The sequence below is a fragment of the Aulonocara stuartgranti genome (assembly GCF_965226115.1).
Source record: "Aulonocara stuartgranti genome assembly, chromosome: 15".
In the NCBI taxonomy this organism is placed as follows: domain Eukaryota; kingdom Metazoa; phylum Chordata; class Actinopteri; order Cichliformes; family Cichlidae; genus Aulonocara; species Aulonocara stuartgranti.
The window spans coordinates 4,661,050-4,684,908 of NC_138951.1; the positions used below are offsets into that span (position 1 = coordinate 4,661,050).

Here is a 23,859-nt window from a genome sequence, read left to right on the forward strand (position 1 = left end):
AAACTCGTAAGTAATTCAATAATAACAATAATAATGGAGTGGATTTATATAGCGCTTTTCAAGGCACCCAAAGCGCTTTACAATGCCACTATTCAGTCACTCTCACATTCACACACTGGTGGAGGCAGCTACGGTTGTAGCCACAGCTGCCCTGGGGCAGACTGACAGAAGCCAGGCTGCCATATTGCGCCATCGGCCCCTCTGACCAACACCAGTAGGCGGTAGGGTAGATTTATCATATCACACCATATTATCCAATATTATATTACATCATATTATATTATAATATGTTATATTATATCCCCTTTCACATTAGAGCCACAACAGGACCCACTAGAACATGGGAACAAGTAAAAGTGAAATATAAGAATATTCTACAGAATGGTAATATTTATCACTTATATTGCTTGTCGTCTCTTGGAAAGAGACCCTGGAATACTCTGTTTGTTTGTTCATAACAGCAACCAAGAAAAGGGCAGAGCAAAAAAAAAGACAGGTGGTGGTCCTGCACCCCCTCGTCAACAAGTTGGTTAAGTAAATAATACCCTCACGGGAAAATCGATATCTCTCTATGAGCACACTGTCGCGCTGAGCTAAAGGATCCTGTCTGTCCCGCAATATACGCTGAATTCTGAGGACTCTCCTTATCAATCTTGCACCTTCCGCAATGGGTTGGTCGCGTATACGGACAGGATATGACTGCGACAGACTTCCCAAATCCACCTTCGCTTTTATAGCCGTGGTCTCTCATCTTGATTACACGAAGTAATTTACTATTACTACTCTGAAATATGAATTACATCTGTAATAATCACATACATGTAATAGAATGTTAATAGTACATTTCCCTTTTTTAGGGAATGACCTGTATGTATCTGTGTGACATCAATAAAAGGATCAAGTGCTGCATTATCTTTAGTTACATTGATGTTATTTATTTATGGTGAAACAGTGGTGGAATATCGCTGTTGCTTTCGTATGAATGACGCGGACATACCTGCGTGGCCGCGATCTAATCCTGTTTACATAAAGTAAACCTGCTCCCGAGCAGGTTTACGCTTACGGCTCTGTTGCTATGACAGCAAGTCCCGGATGGGCTTCGGGGAACCGAACGATCCAGGATCACGCGAAATCGTCAACAATCTCATCCAGCTAACTCACTTAGCGAGGTACGAAGAACAGGCCCCTGTTTTCCTGTTTGGGTTTTTTTGTTGTTGTGTGTTTGGTTTCTGTTTTTTCTTTTTTTTTTCTTTTTTTTTTTTCTGTGCTTAAATGTTATTGTTTTTGAATCTTATTTTCATTGTCTGGTGTGACGTTATGTAACTTTGAACTTAAAATCTTATAAATAAACATTTAAAAAAAAAAAGAGAGAAAAAAAAAAGATGAAGCCTAGCATATAGGACCTACAGCTGGCTGTGCGAGTACTAGTACTCGCATGGTCTCATTTTCCAGCCACTGGATTATAACATTCCTGATTTTTCTTTGCCACTGCCTAAAAACCTCTGAGGTGCATCTGAATCCCTCTACTTGGAAAAATAACTCTGATTAGGATGATTTGTTTTCCCATTTAGTGGTTTTAGAAATAGTTCGGTGGCACACTGTTTGTGTATTTCTCAGAAAGTTCAGAAAATATACAAGCATGCACCGAACTTTCATAACTTCTATTTTACTGCTGACATTTTGCAAATCTTGCAATAGATTTTGACATTAATTTCCTCCCCCAGAGTTACAAATAGACTAGCAGCATTCATTTCATGCACACCTTCTGCAGCTGGGGTGAATGGAGTCAGGTTGGGCCCCAAAGGTGATCAGGCCTCTTCAACTGATGTTACAAACTGCAGCAGTATAAGTTTGTCTGTTTTCGGGAGCCCGCCAATGTGCTGGGACCCCAAGCAGCTGCATGCCTGGTGGCAAAAAGCACCTCTGCAACAGTCCAACCTGTTAATGTTTATCCTCATTCCTGCAGACTCAAACTTGGTAATTAAATCAAATGGTATTAAAACAGCTATTCTCAACGCACAAAGGACTCCTCCTCATTTCTGGGTTGTAATCACCCATGTTGCTGAGAGGTTGTGGTGCTTGTGCTTTGCTGACCATTAGAAATTGTTTTTCTTCTAGACTTTTATTCTCCCCCTCTTCATCTACTTCTTTTTTCCCTTTCTTTCCACCGTTTTTGGTCTCCTACAGGAAGGTCAGGTTCTGGAGTGTTCTCTCATCAACAGTATTCGCGTCGGTGCCGTCCCAAAGGTAAGAACTCAGGAGAGACCATTTCTTCACTTCTGCCTTCACAAAATTCACACTCTCACCCTCCGCATCAAACATTCCATCTTTTAGTCCCACAGAGGTACTCCCGGTAAAATCTAGAGACACTGCCACTTCAGGCTATTATTCATGCCTAAATTAGCCAAGGCTACAGTGGCTTTTTCTATCAATATAATGACTGTTTTGGGACTCCCGGTTGAGTTCTTACTGCTGAGATTTGCTTTCAAATACAGATTCACACAGGGCACTAGCTCATCAATATTTATACAACTCTGAGTTTCGCCACAGGTTCTTACTGAACTTTCTCGCAGCTGTGGATTGTGCTTTTGACCGAGAGAGTAGTATTGAAAAATTGTTCTTTCAGCCACTGTGGTGATGCGCTGTCAGAAAACCGCTGGGTTATGGAGTTCACACTACAGGATCAAAAGATCAACAGTATAAGATGTTCTGTCTCCGTCAGAATGACTTTTCCTTATCCCATGATAGGAAATGGCCTCTAAAATAGCCCAGTGAATTATTACAGCTGGCAACCAATCAGTTTTCTATTTAGCAGTTACAGAGGCAGATATGCACAAATCCAAGCCACATGGTTCCTCTGTATATTAAATATCGATTCATGCTATGTAGTCTTGACAGTGACACATTATATTGTGGTATTTAGCATCATACCAGCTATATGAATTATGAAAGCTATTACTGGAATATCCACGGGCATGCTGCCTTCTAATTTGTATGCAAACCAATGAAGCCACTGAAATGCAGAAGCCTAACAGGAGAGTCTCAAATCATACTGCTGACAACAGATTGAAGCGCCTTTGTTTGGTCCTGTGTGGCGGTCTTTTTATGTACGTATGTGAGGGCACGTATATAGATTCTACAGTCTGATGGCGGCTCATGCGCCGTATGCTGTTTTGTACAGTGCAGACAACTGATAACCGGGCTTCTCAGAGGCTAACATGGTTACACAAGCCTGGAGAGCTGTTTCAAGTAATCCAATGAGAGAGAAGAGATGAATGGGATTGGATGATTGCAGGCTGAGATTTTAAAGTGGCATAGCCTGTTGCCTGTTGCTGTTAATTCAATCACGTAACATATAAGCATTACTATCTTCAATGGTGGCAGACAGGAAATCTGATTGAGAAGATGAGAGAGGAAGGAGTGGTGTTTTTGATAGTGAGATTTTTCTGTTAAACTGATAAAACAGACATTAAAGTTATATCAGACTAAGGTGTGCTGGGATGTATTTTGTTCTGAGAAAAAGAACTAAAGGTCTATAAATGTTGAAATATTTCCCCTACTTAAACTTAAAGCAGCAGAAATGCTTTCAAACATCTAAAGAGCTTGCTCTGTTGCTTAATTATTCTATCTTATCTTCTTTTTTTTTTAGCTTTATGTCTAGGTCTCCGTCTTAGCATTTAATTTTGATCAGCTATTTATCCATCATTTCTATACTAATCTCTGCCTTTGATGCTGTGTCCTCAGGACCCTAAGATCCTGTCATCATTTGAGGCCACTGGAAAGACAGAAACAGACTTGGAGGGTTGCATCATCTGCATCTGCAGTGGCACAGACCTGGTCAATCTCAACTTCATGTTCATGGTGGCAGAGAACCCAGAGACAGCCAGGGTAAATGCATGCCCTCCCCACATTTCTGCTGCTTTATACAAACGATAAAGAGCGCTGACCTTGAGATTTAATTGGAGTGTTGCAGTTTGAAATATTATTACAATATAACAGATGTAATGGACAGCTGTGTATGCCAATATAGCATGATTTTCTTCACTCACCATATACCTTTCAGTGACAAAAGGCACTTATGTAGCTTCTGGCTAATATCTAACTTGTGACACTTTTTGAGTGCATCACAGGTTAAAAAAATGTGTTTTGATGAATTTAGATGGTTTTAATCAATGGCCACAAAGCATATGTTGTTTGGACAAAAAATCACTGCAAACCCCATAGACTGTATGTAAAAGATGTAAATGATATAGGCACCATGACGTCACCCACCCGGTTGTGAAGTCCTGTTTTGATGCCTTAAATATTAGCATTTGGGGCGTTTCTGTTTTGTTTTATTGTTTGGTTGACAACTTGTAAAAACAAATCATAGGACAATGGTTAGCAAAATGCATGCATAGATTGTATGTGTGCATCGTGCTAAATACTGATACCTTCTAATTAGTGCCAAGTGATACACACACCCACAAAACAAACTAGAAAAAACTAAAATTTTACTTAGCAAAACAGGAACTTCTTTAGATGGCTCTTGTTACAATTAATCACACAGCATTAAATGATGTTCCACAAGTCACCCAGGCCACAAACACACGTGAGTGACGTGACTCCTACCAAGCAGTTAGTTGGATTGGTGTCCACCTGTCAATCTTATCAATCAGGTGCTTAGCTTTAAGCTTTAATGTGAAAGAGACCTAAAACAAAAATGACCTACACAGAGCTGTTATGGATGGGTAACTATAGACCAAAGTTATAGTTTTTTTTTATGTCAGTCAGGTGGTGAAATTTGACATTTTTGTTGGGAGTCTAAAGGGAAAGAGTCACGTTGGGCGTCTGCCTCGTGTGGCCACTTATGGAAGTACAGTTTTTGGTACTTTGGCATGTGTGGATTTTTCAACCTTGGAGGTTGGTGCTTAGTCCCGTCCAGGCATTATCCCGTGATAGTGTCAGATATCTGCTATCCTGCAGCCTTCCCGGTTCGCTCAATCTGCCTACTAATACTGTACATATTAGAGCTCCAAAGTAGAGAGCACAGTGAGGCTGCTTGTAAGAGCTTAACCACTACTTCATTTTTCTGCCCTCGAGGTAAACTCTGCTTAGCACCTGTCTGAGTAATTTCAACATTTCCATAACAATGTAGATGTAAAGATTAAAAGACCACCCAGCCTACAGATTCTCAATTCAGAAAGGAAAGCCAGGGTTAATATGCCAGCTCCTACACAAGGCCTTGATTCATTGAATAAATAGATGCATCTGGAATGATTCACAGCATCTCTGTTCTGTATTCCTCCTGCTGCTTTCGCTGCTGCTTTTCTCTTGTTGTCTTGCACTTCTTCATTGTTCTATATTTGAAGAATGAGCCACTTGGATGAGCCCCAAAAATAACCTGCTACTTTTGGCATAATACAAAAACATCACAGTAAGAGAAATTAAAGTCAGTGTTTATTATACTTAAAAAAAGGTGTTTTTTTTCTTCTTTTTCCCCCCCCCTTGACTGAGTCCTATAAAAAGACTCCAAGTAGGAATATCTGGTTAGTCTCAATACTCGTTTCTGTTGAAGGAAAGAAGTTCTATTAGTTCCTGTTCAACACACAGACAATACTTCTTTGTCATTTCTATGCTAGCTTTGGTATTTTCATAGGCTATGTTGACAGCATGCAATATAATGAACATGACCATAATTGTGCTCAATCATTTTGGTAAAGATGAAGATTTGGGATTAAAAGAAACTCTACGTGTCCTCTAAAGTAAGTTTTCTCAGCCTGACAGATGTCTGCCAGATTAGCTTAAAACATATGACTTATACTTTATTGTCTTTTAAACACAATTGCAAATAATAGTTTGTCATTCACAATAGTTTGCTGAGAAAAATTAAGAGGTGCCACAAAACAACAAGAATGACTGAAAATCAAAGCACCACGCTAACCTTGACTAAACTTTTTTGATATTTGTCGCTGACTTTCCTACATACTCGATGCAAATGACAGTCAGTATAATTTTCAAGTCATCAATTTTAATTGAACAAACCTTCCAAAGATAACCGTTTTTGCAAAAAATAAAATAATACAAAATGCTCTGTTCGAATTATTATGCACAAGAGTTTCAAAACATTTTATTGTTTGTAAAGAACCGCAAATGGTCATTTGTTGAATTTGCAGCATTAAAAGGTCATATTTACTGAAACTAAAAGCTATTTCGATCAAAATGTCTTAACAGGCCGAGTCGCATGTTAGCATAGGACCCCTTCCTTGACATAGCCTTCACAATTCTTGCATCCATTGAACCAGGAGAATTTCTGGTTGGATTTCTTTGTAAGATGTCAGAATCGCCTCCCAAAGCTGCTGTTTTGATGTGAACTGCCTCCCACCCTCATAGATCTTTTGCTTGAGGATGCTGCAAAGGTTCTCAATAGGGTTGAGGTCAGAAACCACAGGAGGGAGGATGGAAACCATACCATGAGTTTCTCTCCTTTTATGCCAATAGCAGCCAATGCCACAGAGGTGTTGTTTGCAGCATGAGATGGTGCATTGTCATGCATGAGGATAATTTTGCTACAAAGGGCACTGTTCTTCTTTGGGTACCATGAAAGAAATGGTAAATGGCAACTCTACATACTTTGCTGAGGTCACTTTCACACCTTCAGGGACCCTAAAGAGGCCAACGAGCTCTCTCCCCATGATTCTGGCCCAAAACATGGTTCTGTCACTTCCTTGCTGATGTCGCAGGCTTGTTAAGACATGGTGGCCATCCACCAACTGTCCACTACATCATCCATCGGGACCATCCAGGATTACATGGCAAATTAGTAAACAAGACTGTTTGAAAATTAACCTTCATGTATTTCTTGGCCCACTGCAACCGTTTCTGCTTGTCAGTATTGGTTAGGGGCGGCCGAATGGCAGGTTTATGCACAACTGCAAGCCTCTGGAGGATCCTGCACCTTGAGGTTCATGGGACTCCAGAGGCACCTACAGTTTCAAATATCTGTTTGCAGCTTTGTAATAGCATTTTAACAGCTGCTCTCTTAATCCGATGAACTTGTCTGGCAGAAACCTTCTTCATTATGCCTTTATCTGTGCAAATGCGTCTGTGCTCTGAATCAGCCACAAATCTCTTCACAGTACGATGATCATGCTTAAGTTTTCATACCTTATCCAAGGCATTGCATTATTTGACACTCTGCAGCAGAGATTGTTTTTCTTTCCATTATTGCTTTAAACCTGTGGCATGCTTAATAAAGTGGAACATCCTTCTTAAGTAGACTTCTTTTAATTGGGCTCACCTGACAAACTAATTATGTCTGATTGATATCAGTGATCCAAAGAGCCCTGAGACACAACACTATCCATGAGTTTAACTGAACACAAAATTGAGTGTTTATGACACTAAAATCCTATTTGCATAATAATTTTGGAGCACGGTGTACATAATGTTTTTACAGATGTCAGTTTGTAGAAAAATTTAAAATCACCAGTAGCTTTAGAACAAGCTGGGGTTTTTCGTTTTTTGAGCACAGATCTGTTATTTGGCACCACCGGATTGGTGTTTATTCATTTCCCATGAGAGGGTGTTTTTTTGTTTTTTCCCTTCATGCTGGTGGGTGTTATAACTGCTGTTTGTGCCACGGGGCTGCCAATGATATTCATGCAGCAGCCCACAGCAGGGAGCACAAACACAAACACGTACACTCACAGGTTAAAATACATGAGCACGTCCCCCACAGTCAAAAACACAGTCCCTCTTTATCTCTCTCGCGCACACATATAGACACAAACCCACCGCGACACCATCAGCACCCCTCCCATCATACAGGTGGCCATACAGTAAAGAGCAGGCCTCAATAGATGAGAGATATTTACATCAGCGCGCTGCTTCGTGAACACCACGGGCCCAAACAGACTGCCCCTGCTGCACAAGCCATCGCATTTAATGTTTTTATAATGACACCAGTAGAAATTTGTTGTGGAAGTGGAGGAGGGTTTAGCACAAAGAGGGACAGACATTCAGAGAGGAGGCTCAGAAGTGTTCGGATTATCAGTGGCCTTTACATGGATGCATGAGGCAGCATATTAATGGGCAGTCACAGGCCTTCTCTAGCTGTTTGTTTATCATCACTCCTTGTAGCCTTGCAACAGGTCGCTGTTTATCGCTGTGTGTGTGTTTTTTGTGTCTGTGTTAATGATGGTCCTGTCAAGGCCCCTATCACAAGACTGTTGATTAAAGAGCAATTCATTTGCTTGTTTATTTCCCCAAAGACATTCACCTCTTAACACAATGCAAACTGGGTGCTCTTTTGAATGCTATGTAATTTGTTCAGTGGTTTTAAGTGGTAGGAGTGTATATACGTGTGCGTGTGTGTCCTGAATACTTGTGCTTGTTTGTTTGCAGAAGTGGATCGAGGGTTTGAGGTCAGTGATTCACAACGTTAAGGCCAACAACGTCTGTCCAATGACATGCCTCAAGAAACAGTGAGTGCAATTCGCAGCACAGTTGTAATAACTTGGCTGTGCCTTCTTCAGTAAGACGCCTTAATCCTACTTCCTGTTTTTGTTTAGTTGGATGAGAATGTGTTTCCTTACCAACGTGAATGGGAAGATTCCTGTAAGAGGGTAAGAGTGCGTTTAAAGTATGTTTTTGGGTTGTTGTTTTTTTTATACAATATCATTCACTCATCTTCACCTTATCCTCCTCCTCTTCTTAAAGCATCACTCGGACATTTGCATCAGGCAAAACGGAGAAGGGGATCTTTCAGGCTCTGAAGGATCTGGGCCTTCCTAGTGGAAAGGTCAGACAATACTGGAAGTCAGATGTGTCCGAGTTTGTTACGCTGAAAGAAAACTGTGAGGAAATGACTCTCTCACTTACCTTTTACAGAACGATGAGATTGAACCAGCAGATTTTACCTTTGACATTTTTTACGCGCTCACACAGAAGATCTGCCCTCGCACAGATATAGAGGAGCTCTTCAAGAAAATGTAAGTGTTTCATCTCGTCTGCTCTTTTTAATTGTTTTATACCTTAAAAATAATAAAATATCCTCCGAATACACATTTAACAGCATTACCCTTACCCAGCAACGTATTCTACCTGCGTTACCTTGTGCCTGAGCAGAACAATGATATCATCTGTTTAAATATTCCCCAAGTGAGAGCTGCTGCATCATGTTGGAAATAATCAGGACAAATGTTTCTGTGCCTGCCGCACTAACTATGTCTGGACAGCCTAACCTGCTTCCACCGTTCAACATTAATTATGTTCAACCTAATGACAACAGTCAAAGAAGAGTGATGATTAACAAGATACTACTAAAAGCGTAATGTAACTGTAAAGACTGGCTTTTCTAATTTTAACTGACTGACTGTGTGAATGACTGTGAGGGTTTCGATTTTAAGGAGCATAACATTTTGTTTTGTTTTTCTAATTAATCTCTCTGCAGCAATGGGAACAAAACTGATTATTTAACTGTAGACCAGTTAGTCAGCTTTCTGAATGAAGTAAGCTCTTTATCATTCATTAACTTCTCTCTGTATTTAGCTTGCGTGTGCCCTTCCCTGCAACTCCTGCTGCTCTTACTCTCATCCTGCTCTGGGGTAGAAGTCGCCCTGCTCCCAGGCCCGACTGCACATTAGTCCACCTTAATCAAATTGGATGGACACAACATTTAACTTTGAGTGGGCCTGCAAGGGCATCTTCAACCACCTCCCTTATTCTGCATGCCCACCGTCATCCCATTCCCCATGTTCTCCCTACCGTGGCTTGCCTCCTTCTCCCCCCTGTGTCTGATTGGTGTTGCTGTAGCAACGGGAGGGTCGAGGTTTCCATCCTGTTGCTTCCTGCTCGGTTCGTCTCGTTCCCTGCTGTGCGTATATGTGTTCTGTGGCTGTGCTGCTCTGTGTTGCTGAATACCTGCCTAGTCCTGCTGCTGTGCAGTCACGTGTTTGCGCTGCTTCATGCTCTGGGCTCGCCAATCAGATTAAATTCCCCACCTGGCTCTGTGAGTGGGCAGCGACATGTTCATGATGTTTGAATGTTTGCTGTTGTTTTTGTGAATGCCACCTTGATTCCCTCAAACACATGTGATTCTTTGCTTTTAAGCAACATTTAATCTCTGCACCTGTTAGTGTGGCTCACAGGTTTTTGTTTATACTGCCGTATAATAATCACCTTGATCAGTGCTTTTAGTACTTGCTGTCTAAATGTTATGTGCCTGTGTGTATACTAATGATATATAGATAATATTTCTTAAATAGTAAGTGATGAAAGCCAATCACATAGTCCTGAGTTCAGTACCTTTGATCAGGCATAACAAATTGAGAGTGTAAACATATTGTAATAAGTTTGCTCCTATCCTGCGTGTAGCGCAAGATGCGTTTGTCCTAAATTAGATTTGTGCTGGGAAATTACTGGAGACGATGAATAGAGGGATGACTGCGTTTGTGTTTCGCTTCACAGAACCAGCGCGACCCAAGGTTAAATGAGATTCTGTTTCCATTCTACGACCCCAAGAGAGCCATGCAGATCATCGAGAAATACGAGAGAGACGAAGATCTGAAGAAGAAAGGTAAAGAACCGTGTGGGCAAACCAGAGGGAGAGAGATGTTTTAGGCTTTGCTGCCATCTGCAGGTGTTACCTTGAACGGAAAACCAGATTGTTGGCACATTTTCTCCAGGGCTAAATATTTATTGTCAAGCGCCGGAGTTTATTTTTCCCCTGTTATCATCATGATGAAATGGTTGTACACATAGCTCTGCTGCTTTTTAAATACACATTTAGATTCCCAAAAGAATCTACAGTAGTTAAACATCAAGTAGCTGTTGTTTTGATATAAACACACAGGCCTGACATTTGCACGTCTTGTGCTGAATTCAGAGTTAGTAATGATAAAAATGTATATACTAATAAAATACTTAGTGATAGAGAGTGAATTATAAAAGCCATTTATTCTGTTTACTTTAGAACACTTCTTCTACAAATACATGTTACATTTTTCCAAAATAAATAAAAAAACTACAATAATATTTTCAGAGTTTTATACTGCTTTCACCTTAAAGAAATATTCACAAAATTTAACAATAAATAATATTCTACCACTAAGTTACGCCCTTCGTGTCCGTCCTTGTTCTGTTCAGGTCACATGTCCAGTGATGGCTTCTGCCGGTACCTAATGTCAGATGAAAATGCTCCAGTGTTCCTGGACCGGCTGGAACTGTACCAAGATATGGACCAGCCGCTGGCCCATTACTTCATCAGCTCCTCCCACAACACGTACTTGACAGGCCGACAGTTTGGCGGGAAGTCCTCAGTAGAGATGTACCGGCAGGTCCTGCTGGCTGGATGCAGGTATTTATGTTAATATGGTGTACTTGGATGGGTTGACAGACACACATGTATCTGGCTATGCTAAAGCTCAGTTGCATGTGCAGCTTGTGGACAGAGACATTTCTGTGTGCTTTGCATTAGATGTGTGGAGCTGGACTGCTGGGATGGGAAAGGAGAGGACCAGGAACCCATCATTACTCATGGCAAGGCCATGTGCACAGATATCCTGTTCAAGGTGAACACAAAAAACCCAACTTTGTTCAGTCTTTCAGTTACTGCTTTAATGCTATTTCATAATGTAAGTCTGCCCCCTTGTGTTCAGAGTTTGATATAACATTTGATGGCTTGTTATGATTCATCCTCCTCACACCTAATGTTTTTCTTCTCCTGCCACAGGATGTTATCCAAGCCATTAAGGAGACAGCATTTGTCACATCAGACTTTCCTGTTATTTTGTCATTTGAAAATCACTGCAGGTACATTTATAATCAGTAAACATCAAATGCGTAAGGATTGCTTTTATTTGCATACATTTTTCACAAATAATCAATACATAGACATATTATGTATTTTTGCGATTGTGTTACTTAGTAAACCTCAGCAGTACAAGATGGCCAAGTACTGCGAGGAGATCTTCGGTGACCTGCTCCTCAAACAGCCTTTGGAGAACTATGCGGTAAATCCTCTCTTTCTGATACAAAGTATTTCTTAGAATTTGCTCTGATTGGGTTATACTCATATTTACTTAAGTGTAAAAGTTCTTTTCTCTTTGGCAGATTGAACCTGGGCGTCCTTTACCCTCTCCAAGTGAGCTCAAGCGGAAAATCCTCATCAAAAACAAACGCTTGAAACCTGAAGTCGAACAGAGTATGTAGAGAGCACATCTATGTGATTTTATGAGATTTGTCTGTCTTTAACATGTGTATGTGTGCAATACAGAGCAGCTCGAGGCCTTCAAGAAACACATGGAGGCAGGAGAGACAAACACCCCTGCTATCATTATGGGAGAGGAGAATGAAGACGACACAGAGAACGGTCAGATGTCTGACAGCCTGTGTTTCTATGTGAAATAATAAATTGTAGTAATGTGCGTGACAGCCTCTCTTGTACGAGCAGTAAGCGATAGGTTTATGCTGAAAAATGCAAAGTAGAACATCAAGTGCAAACACTCGCTAAAGTAAATGCACCAAGGAATAAGTAAAATATTAATGTTGGAGGAAAAAAAAAATCAGCTTTGCTATTGATTTGTGTTGTTCTGTATATGTGAGCGCAGGAGAAAAAGAGGCAGAGGATAAGGATTTGAATTCAGAGGCCCCCAGCAGTGTTTCTGAAGCAACCAGCGAGAAAGAATCCAACAGTGTTTCTCAGAGTAATGCTGTCAGCACAAGGAAAGATGACGAGCAAAGCAACAGTATTAAGAAGGTAGGTTTGAGTGTCGACTTGCTACTGAAACACTAAAACGAATCTGTGGACATTGCAGAGAAGCACTCTGGTTTGTTATACATCCCCGGCAGGTGAGATTAAAACGGCTAACTGTAACAGTTTTTTTCCCCCTGTACCATTTGCTAATATAGGACATTGGACTACTATGGCCCAAATTCAGTCAAATCTACCACTAACACGAACATCCCATTAATGGGTGTTTTGTATGGATGTGTTCTTAGGTACCTGAAGATGAGGTGACAGAGATATCTGAAGCAACCGACGCCACAGACATCTCTGAAGCATCTGACCAAGACAACAACAAGAAGGCAAGTGCCCATCCCGTCCCCTTTTTACCCCACTAAAAGCTGACTGCTGTCTCTGGGCTGATGAATAAGACTAGGTTATTGAGCCATGTGTATGTGTGCTTGTGCTGTTCAGACTGTAGATGTGGCAGAAGACTTAGAAGAGGCTCTGATAGCTCAGTACACCTATGTGGGAGCCACCACTAACATCCACCCGTATCTGTCAGCCATGGTCAACTATGCACAGCCGGTCAAGTTCCAGAGTTTTGATGTAGCTGAAGGTGAGAGCTTCAACTTTTAGCTGTCATTTCTCATGTAAGAGCCTCATAGAACAATCAATCAATTACTGCCTGTCAAAATAAATGTTAATCAGCTTTTCTTTTCTTTTGTTTTGTTTTTCAGAAAGGAATATCCATCATAACATGTCATCTTTTAACGAGTCAGTTGGCCTGGGCTATCTGAAGACTAATGCCATTGAGTTTGTGAAGTATCCTTTGAGCATTTGTCAGATCAGCCAGTTGCATTGGATTTTTCTAGAAAATAGAACAGCTATAAAAAAAAAAAAGGACGCTAAGGTAGGAAAAATGTAGATAAATAATACATTTAAGTTATCGTTACAGGATGTATGTAAACTTTAATCAGCATAAGATCAGATTTCACCAAGTTTAGGTTTTAAGTTTAAACTCTATGAGACTTTAAGGGAAATAGCTCAGACACTTTACTGAGATGCATGAAGAGACATAAATTTCCAATGAAATCTGAGTTTGAACTTTATAGATTGAGGTCACCTAAATGAGAGCTGAACGTCTGCTCAGAACTGATGTTTTTTAGCCATACTTGTTTCCACTCTGCTGTCGGAAAAGAACTTGAGGCCTCTAGAGCCCAGTGTGCTTTCAGCCTGTGTAGCTCGGGCTGACACACAGCCTCTCTCTCCCCTCCAGTGGGACTGCTTGACCCAAGCTGTTCACACTAAAAATAGTTGTACAGTCTGTTTAATGCACACACGCACACACGTGTTGAAACACACATGTTCTCCCTCCCCCTTTTTTTTTTCAAATTTTCCTGAGCTTCAGCACAGCTACAACAAGCGTCAGATGAGCCGTATCTACCCCAAAGGGGGCCGGGTGGACTCCAGTAATTACATGCCTCAGATCTTCTGGAACGCAGGCTGCCAGATGGTCTCACTCAACTTCCAGACCCCAGGTACCACAGCATGCAACATGGGACCTCTAACCTCACACTCACCCATACAACACCACTCATAGTATATGTAACTTCATATTACAAAATACACACTCAAATCTAATTTCAAGTAACCCTCTGATCATGCTCAGAGCATCTTCTGCATGTGGGGAAGGGTTGACTGTGAAGCTACGAAACGACCATCTCACAGCTGCAAATATATTCATGCAGGAAAAAAAAACAAGTTTCTGAATTAAAGTTTGGATTTGGTGTCAGCTCATTTAAAAAGAATCAATATCTTTTCGTGTGTGCAAAATTGCTAAATAAATGCAGCTGAATTCGTACCTCTGTTTATCTCTGACCTCTTACAAACACTCACACACACTATCAAACTGTTGCTGCCATATAAACACCTTAACAGGGAGTGAAACAGCTGCTGTCCTATGTCCAGAGGCATTAGACATTAGACCATATGGCCTGCTGTGAGTGGGGCATATGTGAGGCTTTAGGCAGGGGTCTGGGGACTTGGAGCTAAGGGGGAGTCAGGGAAAATATTACAAACCCATTCACTCAGATTCAGAAAAAAATTCACATAGTCTTTGAATGATGGGGTTTTTCTGTTTTCTTTTTTAGTCATTAATTTATTTGGATTGTTTTGATGTTTAAACACTGGCGTGTATATATTGCAGTTACTAATCACTTATCATTCTCACTCTTCTCTCAGATCTGGCCATGCAGCTGAACCAAGGAAAGTTTGAGTACAATGGTTCCTGCGGGTGAGCACAGCTCCTCAACTCCTGTCTTTAGCTCATTCCGGTCTGTCCCCTCCCTCCCTCTCCACTCCTCTCTAAAGCTCATCAATTATAGCTTGTCACATCTCATTAGCGACTGCCAGAAGCGACCGCAGCTACTATCTTTTCCAAAAACCAATGAGTGCTTTCGAGAAAGAAGCTCCTCTTCTCTCGGCAGTCATCTGTCTCTTCCTCTCTCCCTTGTCGTCTCCATGCCTCGCCTTTAATACCGTCCCTGAGGGCAGAGATTTTCCTGCTAATGCTGGAAATCTTATATGTGGCGAGATCGAGGCTTTTGCAGACAGTCATCACTACTAATGTTACTCTGATAGGCCTCTGGTTAGCATACACATATGCACAGTACCTTCGTGTGCTACATTTATTCTAAATCGAGAGACATCAACAACAAAAAAATGTTTGTAAAGGCATCATAATCAGATTTTACAAAACAAAAGTGTGTTCATTGATGGGTTTGTGCGTGGCCGTTTTCCTCATGTGCATCTTCTGTGCACGTCAGGTACCTGCTGAAGCCCGACTTCATGCGGCGGTCAGACAGGATGTTTGACCCATTCTCAGAGACACCGGTGGATGGTGTCATCGCTGCAACCTGCAGTGTACAGGTTAGGTCGTGCAGTACTAATAAATCATTCAGGGAAAAAGCCTAGTCTTAAACCAAACTTTTTTTTCAGTGGAACTAGGTTTCATCCATGTCTGTGAAACCTACAGATAATATCATGTTGAAGGTTGGTTTCAGGCTTAGATGTGGCATGCTGTACAAATTACAGTGGTTCTTATATCGCGCTTTTTTACTCTCCTAGAGGACTCAAAGCGTTTTATGCAACATGACTCATTCACCTATTCATATTCAGGAGCAACTCTAGGTTCAGTATCTTGCCCAAGGACACTAGCATGCAGACTGAATCACCAAACTTCTGATTAGTATATAGGTTGCAGTACCTCTTGAGCCACAGCCACCCCACAGTGCACTGAATGAACCTGTGCAGATAATATTTCTGTAAAATCAACACCTCTCCAAAGCACTGAGAATGGTCTGCTTCTTTTTTAGGTGTTCTCAGGACAGTTTCTCTCTGACAAGAAAATCGGGACCTACGTTGAAGTCGACATGTATGGACTGCCAACGGACACCATCCGGAAAGAGTTTCGCACTCGCATGGTGATGAACAATGGACTGAACCCTGCCTACAACGAGGAGCCATTCGTCTTCAGAAAGGTAGCACGAACGGATAGACGGGGCAACAATAATGGATGCAGTGAGTTGAAAAAATGTTGCAGCACGTAGTCCCATTTGGGATGAGCCAATGGAAATGGAAACTGGGGGAGAAAAATCTATTATTTGGGTTGGAGAAAGATCTTAGTGACATGAGAAGCAGCCTGATTCTCATCTTACTCCAGTACAAAGGGTGGAAGGAGAAGGAAAGGAGACAATAATGAAATCTAAGATAATAGTAGCAAGAGTTAGGGAGAGGAGGAAGCAGATGGAGAATATAAAGTGAGAATACAGAAACGGAGTGATTTGGGATACTGTTGAATAATAAAGTGTGACATAAAAAACGAAACACAATCTACTGTATACTGACTCACAGAAAAAGAAAAAGGAAGTGAGGAAAGGAGCCACAGAAATGAAAAGAAAGATAATTAGAGGTGAGGGAGAGAATTAAAGGGAAAATAAAAGAGATGGGAGCCAAAGAGAGAGAGGAACATGTGTGTAATAGTGCTGCTCTCAGCAGAATAGGAAGTCTCTCAGCCATGACTGTGACTCCAGCTTCCTAACACACACCATCAATCACAGCCTGCCGCAGTGCTGCTCACACACACACACACACACACACACACACACCTATCAAAGAGGGCCATCATAAGCAGTCTGCAAGCAAGATTCGTTTCTCACCTCCACACACACAGATGCCCTCAAATGCCGCCACACTTTTTGCATGCATACACACCGCTGTCATGACTGCAAGCGAACAATACACAGTGCATCAGCAGGGCTGTGAATGTGTAAGCAAACACACACACACACACACACACACACACACACACACACACACACACACGCGATGCTTCTACCCATTCATCTCCAGTGAGTATTCTTCAGCCTTATCTCCCACCTTCCCATCGTCTTTGTATTAATCATCCTCTTATCTTCACATAGAAGCCCAGTTAAGACACTCTCTCGCTCTCTTTTTTTCCAAGGGTGTGAGTACAGAAGCTCATCTGCAGACACAAGTTAAAAGCATACATATGTACACGAGATATTCTCCACTCCTTGGATGCATACTAGCTGCAGAGACGGGCTTGTCAGCAGTCAGATATGCAGTGTGTTCCTCCTTTATCGTGTCTTTTTCTTTTATCACACATGGACTATACCCCGATTGTGTCCCTTGCAGTTCCATCTTCGACCTTCCCCTTTAATGATGCTGCTTTCTTTTACTGCTTTGTCTGGCAAATATTTATCTTTTTAAACATTATCAGAGCAGAATGAGCTCAGTAGACTTCCAAAATTTCGGTAGAACTAATGGCGACGTTTCTTTTTCCTTTTTTTCAGTGTGGTTACTCCTCCCTCTTACCCACTGTTTCCCTTCATGCCTTCCTTCTAGGTGATCTTACCAGACCTGGCCGTGCTGCGCATCGCAGTCTACGACGACAACAATAAGCTGATTGGGCAGCGCATCCTGCCTCTTGACGGCCTGCAGGCTGGCTACCGCCACATCTCTCTGAGAAACGAAGGCAACAAGCCGCTGTCGTTGCCCACAGTCTTCTGCCAAATCATCCTCAAGACCTACGTGCCCGACGGCTTCGGAGGTGAGGGAAACACACAAATTGCAGCACTTAATGTATTTTATATTACTGGATAGACTTCAGTGCATGGGTAAAACAGAACTATAAGTTTGTTTTGTATAGATAACCTTTAATATCCGCCATAAGTATTCTGAGAGCAGTATAATAAAGCAGCTGCTGTAGCCTGCAGGGAGAGGAGAGGAGAAAGGAAAGCAAGAAAACTCTCTCCTGCTCGCTTTTTCTCTGCCTTGGTTTTAACATTCACAGTAATGGCGTGGCACAAATGATGATGACAGTGACTCTGCAGTAATGGTTTCGAACAGGCACGAGCATACAAATGAGCAGGACAATTGGAGTTGTCATTAAATAAAGCCAACGGGCTCGCACTGAGGAATCATTACTGTAACCATTAGTGGTTATTCTGCAAGATCTGTCGCTATCACTTTCCTACTCAAGCAGCTCTTTACCAAGAGCTGAAAATAAGATCCTGTTCCCTAGTAACGGTTATTTAAACAAGACGTGAAGATGATTTCAGATTTGATAAGGAGACTTTCTCAGAACGTAGACAGGAACGCAAAGCTGTGTCATACAAAGTTTGCACTGAATGACACATTTCAGCGTCAGGTTATTCATTCAGCCCACCAGGCTCATGACGAAATCTTCTAAATCTCTTTGTGTTTCAGCTATTGTGGATGCTCTATCAGACCCAAAGAAGTTTTTGACTATAGCAGAGAAGAGAGCTGACCAGATGAAAGCACTGGGAATTGACACGGTACACATGGGTTTGGAAGCGGCGCCCATACGAATCCAAAACTGGTCTGATCGCATGTATCTGACTGAAAGGATGCAGCCAGTTTGAATAAATGCGTCTCTTTTCCTTTGTAGAACGACATAGCAGATGTTCCCAGCGGAAGCTCCAAAAACGACAAGAAAGGGAAGGGTAAAGGTGACACCGTGAAAACCAGTGTGACACCGCAAGCCAGCTCAGACATGGCCCAGACTTCCAACGCTGCCCAAAATAACACGACCGAAGCCAAGAAGGGTATACGCTGACGTAAAGACAGACATATTAAACATGCTGTATGCGAACTATGTAAACACAGAATAACATTTGTTTCCACTGCTGTTTCAGATAACGCACTCGTGCCTACTGTCAGCATTGATGACTTAAAGCAAATGAAGGTTGGTATTGTAACTCCTGTCACATAGCTCAGCAGCAGGTTTCCTTTAGTTTAGTCTGTACAGGCATATGTATGAAAATGAGCAATTATATAGAAGTAATCTTTGCTTCAGGTGTTGACATTGTCTGTATCATGTTTAGACCTAAAAAACAATAACTACTTTGTGTTATATTTTAGTAATAACAAATACTATTGTAGTTATGATTTTGCACCAATATTAAACTCACAATTATCTCATGGAAGTAATTGCACGCCAACTATTAATGCTGCCTGAGTCTAGTATATTGTACATCGTGACTAAACATGGATCTCTCCCACTGCAGTCGTACCTTAAATTGATTAAAAAGCAGCAGAAGGAGCTCAACACTCTAAAGAAGAAACACTCAAAGGTGGGTGACTGTTTTACTGCAGACCTGTCTGCTAATAATACAAAGGGGCTGCTGTTTATTCCTGACAGTTATTGATGCTCAGAGGGATAGAAACGGTGGAAGGGGAGGCGGCTCTACCTTTCATCTTCCACTGACCACTGACTGCATGCGCACACACACACACACACACACACACACACACACACACACACACACAGTCCATTCATAATGTACATAGGGTGCTTCTGAGTATGCTAATGTGTCATATTGCTTCTAGTGTCTCCTGGCTGCACAAAGCAAGTCTGTATAAGAGAGATGCAGGAAATTATACAACTGTTTCTTTACTGCAAACTTTTCCTTTTCCCTTCCTCTCAGGGATGGATTTGTGGAGATTTGAGTTATATCCCAGGAGTAAAGAAGGCACATATGTTAAAATACTGAGAAGTGTCTATAGATCCAGACACATAATGATTTGCTGTTTTTCTTCAAACAGCGATCGGCACAGTTTATATTGGCTGCTGGCTCAGTCATACATGCAGATTAATCATCACAGAATTTAGTCCTGTTGCTTAACATATGTATATCAGTACCTGCAGACCCATCTGTTGGCTGAAAAAAAGATAGCTGCTGGTTCATTATTCAGGGGGAGCAACAAAATCAACATGAGTGTATTACAAACAATAATCGTTGTTGTTGTTGCTGCTGCCTGTTGTGCTGATTCCAAATTGGTTTCAATATAGGTTAAAACTGCATCTGCATGGCATAGGTAAATACTTATATATAATAAATAATAATTATAAATAATAAACGTGTCTCCCTTTTCTGCACTAGGATCAAAATACAATGCAGAAAACTCACTGCACGCAGGTGGACAAGATAGTGTCTCTGCATGATAAGGAGAAGGTAACTCTGGAGAAGCTACTAGAGAAAGCCATCAAGAAACGAGGGTAAGTGGAGACAAAAGCAAACACACACACACACACACACAAACTCATTAGTCTCATCTCTGTGTTTTGTCCTTTAGTGTCTCCCTTGTGAAGTCAGTCTTGTCTCTATGTTTGTTTATCTTTTTGTCTCTGTCAAATTCTGAGGTTTGGGTCTGTGTCTTGGTGTTAGTTCCAGTTTTATTTTGATAGTCTTGTGTGCTTCATGTTGAGTTTTAAGTTACCTGTCTAGTTTTCCTGATTGCAGCTATGTTCCCTTGTGTTTCCCATCTCCCTAACTGCCTCGTGTGTATTTATTGTTTGACTCTTTCCTGCTCAGTGAATGTTTTTTTGTTCTCTTTCCCCCTGTAGACCATTAAAGCTGTGTAATTGAGTTCATTTCTAGTTTCCAGAGTCCTGCATTTGGGTTCTATTCTGCCTGCTACACTGGCAAACCTCGACATCTAGAGCTCAGAAAATAATATTAGCTGTGTCAAACTGCACAGAGCATACAAAGAGGACAGGAGGTCCCCGTGCAAGACTCGACACTGCTCCTATAAAGCTCCCTGTGTGATGTGAAGCTTTGCAAATAACCATTTATGCACAGAGACAAATCAAAGACATACCTAACTTTGCCCACCCCTCTTGACTCCATTCCTTAAGATCAATTCAACTAAACCTCTCTTGTCCACTTGTACATGTGGGTTCCTTACAGTGAAAACAACTGCCAAGAGCTGAAGAAGGAGACAGAAGATAAGATTCAAACGCTAGTTGCTGATCATAAAACCAAGGTAACTTACAGCAAACGCTCTTTCCACAAAGCTATTATTAGATGTGAGGATGACAAGTATCTTAGCTGTGAGTTATTAATGCGCTCGTGTGTTCGCATGCAGGTAAAGGACATCACAGCACAGCACACCAAAGAGTGGTCAGAGCTAATCAGTAGTCACAGCAGTGAGGAGCAGGAGATGAAGGACAGCCACGTCACCCAGCAGTGTGAACACCTCAAGAAGCTCTTGGCCACTGTCCAGGAGCAGCAGACCCTGCAGCTCAAACTCATTCATGAAAGGTGAGAGACCCGCACAGCTTGCTCACACACATAGGGATGGATTACTGCGAGTGATCAGACATGATCATTTGGGGCAGCTACTCTGAGATTTTATTGCCAAAAATTGGATGCAGACAACTTGTCTTATATGCAGCTGCTTGTTCCACAATGCAGGCAGAGCAAAGAGATGCGTGCCAACCAGGCTAAAATGTCCATGGAAAACAGTAAAGCCATCAGCCAGGACAAGACTATCAAAAATAAGGCAGAGCGAGAGAGGTGGGTCACGCCCATGATGTAATTGTTCAGTCGTTGTTTTGGGGCTCTTAAGCGCTCATTGTAACTTCATGTTGTGATGGTTTTGTTCCGCTCTGAAGGAGAGTGCGAGAGCTAAACAGCAGCAACACCAAGAAGTTCCTGGATGAAAGGAAGAGGGTAGGATGTTTATTTTTTGTTCCTCAGCTGAAGAGCACTTCAATCATTATTCCTTTAGCCTGTGCACTGGATTAACATTGTTGGAATTTAAATACAAAGTGTAATATCCCTCAGTCTGTTCCCCCTGCTGCCATTGGGCAAGTGATAAAGAAGTTGTTGCTCCTGCAGCGCTCAACCTCAGAGTAGTTTCTTTCCTCAGGCTGAGACAGCCTGTCATTCTTGTTTGTGACGACATCAGAATTTTGTTTTACAACACACTGTTGCATAATGATCATTAATCTTGAATCAAATGCTCCAAATGAACTCCCCCTACTAAAACATATTTCATTGTAATAAAAAACATTGCTATTTATTTATGACAATTTAGTTTATTGCCTTTGTCTCCGTGTTTCTGCAGCTGGCTATGAAGCATCAGAAGGAGATGGAGCAGCTAGAGAAAAACCAGAGAGAGCAGCTGGAGAAACTGGAGAAGTTCAATGAGCAGGTACATAGAAGGAAATTACCTTTTACTGCCACTACAGTGTAAATTGATCTAGATAGGTGACAGCAATCACAGTTACTGCTATCTAAGCTGTTAACACTGTTGTTTAAACCCAGCATTTAGTATTGGACCATATCCTGCTCATATCAGAACATTCCTCAGTTTAGGGAGCTTCTTGCTTTACCGGCTTAGAAAGTATAAATGACACTCAAGCTTTGGGACTAGTTAAATGTTCTAGATACATCTGTCATAAGTTTACATTCCCTCATCATGGGCATGACTGTCATTGTAATTTCGGGCTTTTAACTTTTTTTTAACACTAACTTTTTCCAGGGTAGAATGAATGTAAAGCATGTATCTTTAGTGGAGATAATTTCTCTGAATTTCAGAGTCGGACACTCACATTCCAGTCCTCTGTGTATATATTCCTCCAGCACTGTAACCAGTTTAGGATCATTTTCCTGTTGGAAAGTTGGGCACCACTAGGTGTGCCCAACTTTCAACTATCTAGCTGTTGATTTGAGGTGAAATTTAAGAATTTGGAGGTAGTCACTCTTCTTCAATATTTCATCCACTTTGTGTAATGTACCAGTACCAGAAATGGCTCAGAGGGACTTTCCCAACTAGTGTGATTCCACAGATTTCTTTCTTAGATCTTTACTGAGTTCACTGGACTTTCCCATTGTTCTGCATATTGGTAAATCCAGTGAGTGCTGTCAAACAAATACTTTTAATGCTCATGATGAGGGTTTGTAAACTTCTAAACACAACTGTACTTCCTTCACTGCCATATTGACTGCTGTTGTTATTGCTTGTGATATAATTATTATTTATGCAAAAATTTTCCCCCAAAGTTAGGATCAGATTTGCCCTGAATTACTAAAGATAAACAAAACTGCTGAAATGAAACAAACAAACAAACAAAAAAGCCAGATTATAATATCAGCGTCTTTTTCCCCCCGACATTACAAATAGAAGAAAGTACGGTTTACGTCATCATGTCCCCATTTTTGCATTTTATTTTACCATCTGTCATAGTACCTGTACATGTTTCACATGTATGCACATTTTCCTTTCTTTTAATTTGATTTGCTTCTTCCGGCACAGCTTTTGAAATCACACCATGCAAACAAACAGGTTCAAGGTAGGCATCGCCATCTCCCCTCATCTCTACCTCTGACATCACCTTTCTGTCACTGCATCATTCAGTGATCGTGTTTCCTTTCACGTCTTTTCCTCCTAGTCACGTTTTCATTGCCTCAGTTTTTCACCGAGCCTGTTTAAGTCTTGACTTATCTGCTATCTAAATGATTGCTATAATGATCTACTCAAGTGACTCAGCCCTGAGTACAGCAGGGGAATAGTACACGACAGGCCTGTCTTTGAAGAGATTTGCACAGTTTGAAATAGAAAGTGTTTCTTTCCTCTGTATGATGAAATTCCACTCCCACATTTTTAGTCTGCAGCTCTTGCGCTGTCAGGAGTGCCAACTAGAAGCTCAAGTCATTTATCACCATGACTCACCAGCTATTACTAAGTAAAAACAGCCAGCTCACAACCTGCTCCTCTGTGCTTCTACTCCAGCTCATAATCATTTACTTTCATAGTAT

At 41.4% G+C, this 23,859-nt stretch overlaps 1 protein-coding gene across 5 annotated transcripts in view; it reads left to right on the plus strand.

The window, feature by feature from the left end:
- The window catches only part of plcb4b (phospholipase C, beta 4b), a 75,367-nt gene that overhangs the window by 48,822 nt on the left and 2,686 nt on the right, over positions 1-23,859 (plus strand). For all 5 annotated transcript variants that reach the window (XM_082506524.1, XM_082506523.1, XM_082506525.1 and 2 more), the window contains 34 exons: positions 2,188-2,247; positions 3,745-3,888; positions 8,386-8,465; positions 8,553-8,606; positions 8,701-8,782; positions 8,872-8,972; positions 9,434-9,491; positions 10,450-10,558; positions 11,128-11,338; positions 11,459-11,552; positions 11,714-11,793; positions 11,909-11,993; positions 12,094-12,184; positions 12,257-12,352; positions 12,591-12,739; positions 12,982-13,068; positions 13,181-13,325; positions 13,447-13,531; positions 14,123-14,247; positions 14,951-15,002; positions 15,535-15,637; positions 16,084-16,248; positions 17,636-17,840; positions 18,500-18,588; positions 18,702-18,858; positions 18,949-18,998; positions 19,321-19,386; positions 20,197-20,312; positions 21,004-21,079; positions 21,182-21,357; positions 21,511-21,612; positions 21,711-21,768; positions 22,166-22,252; positions 23,357-23,393. In XM_082506524.1, the coding sequence (XP_082362650.1) occupies positions 2,188-2,247; positions 3,745-3,888; positions 8,386-8,465; positions 8,553-8,606; positions 8,701-8,782; positions 8,872-8,972; positions 9,434-9,491; positions 10,450-10,558; positions 11,128-11,338; positions 11,459-11,552; positions 11,714-11,793; positions 11,909-11,993; positions 12,094-12,184; positions 12,257-12,352; positions 12,591-12,739; positions 12,982-13,068; positions 13,181-13,325; positions 13,447-13,531; positions 14,123-14,247; positions 14,951-15,002; positions 15,535-15,637; positions 16,084-16,248; positions 17,636-17,840; positions 18,500-18,588; positions 18,702-18,858; positions 18,949-18,998; positions 19,321-19,386; positions 20,197-20,312; positions 21,004-21,079; positions 21,182-21,357; positions 21,511-21,612; positions 21,711-21,768; positions 22,166-22,252; positions 23,357-23,393 (3,475 nt within the window). The remainder of the gene's footprint in view (positions 1-2,187; positions 2,248-3,744; positions 3,889-8,385; positions 8,466-8,552; positions 8,607-8,700; positions 8,783-8,871; positions 8,973-9,433; positions 9,492-10,449; positions 10,559-11,127; positions 11,339-11,458; positions 11,553-11,713; positions 11,794-11,908; positions 11,994-12,093; positions 12,185-12,256; positions 12,353-12,590; positions 12,740-12,981; positions 13,069-13,180; positions 13,326-13,446; positions 13,532-14,122; positions 14,248-14,950; positions 15,003-15,534; positions 15,638-16,083; positions 16,249-17,635; positions 17,841-18,499; positions 18,589-18,701; positions 18,859-18,948; positions 18,999-19,320; positions 19,387-20,196; positions 20,313-21,003; positions 21,080-21,181; positions 21,358-21,510; positions 21,613-21,710; positions 21,769-22,165; positions 22,253-23,356; positions 23,394-23,859) is intronic.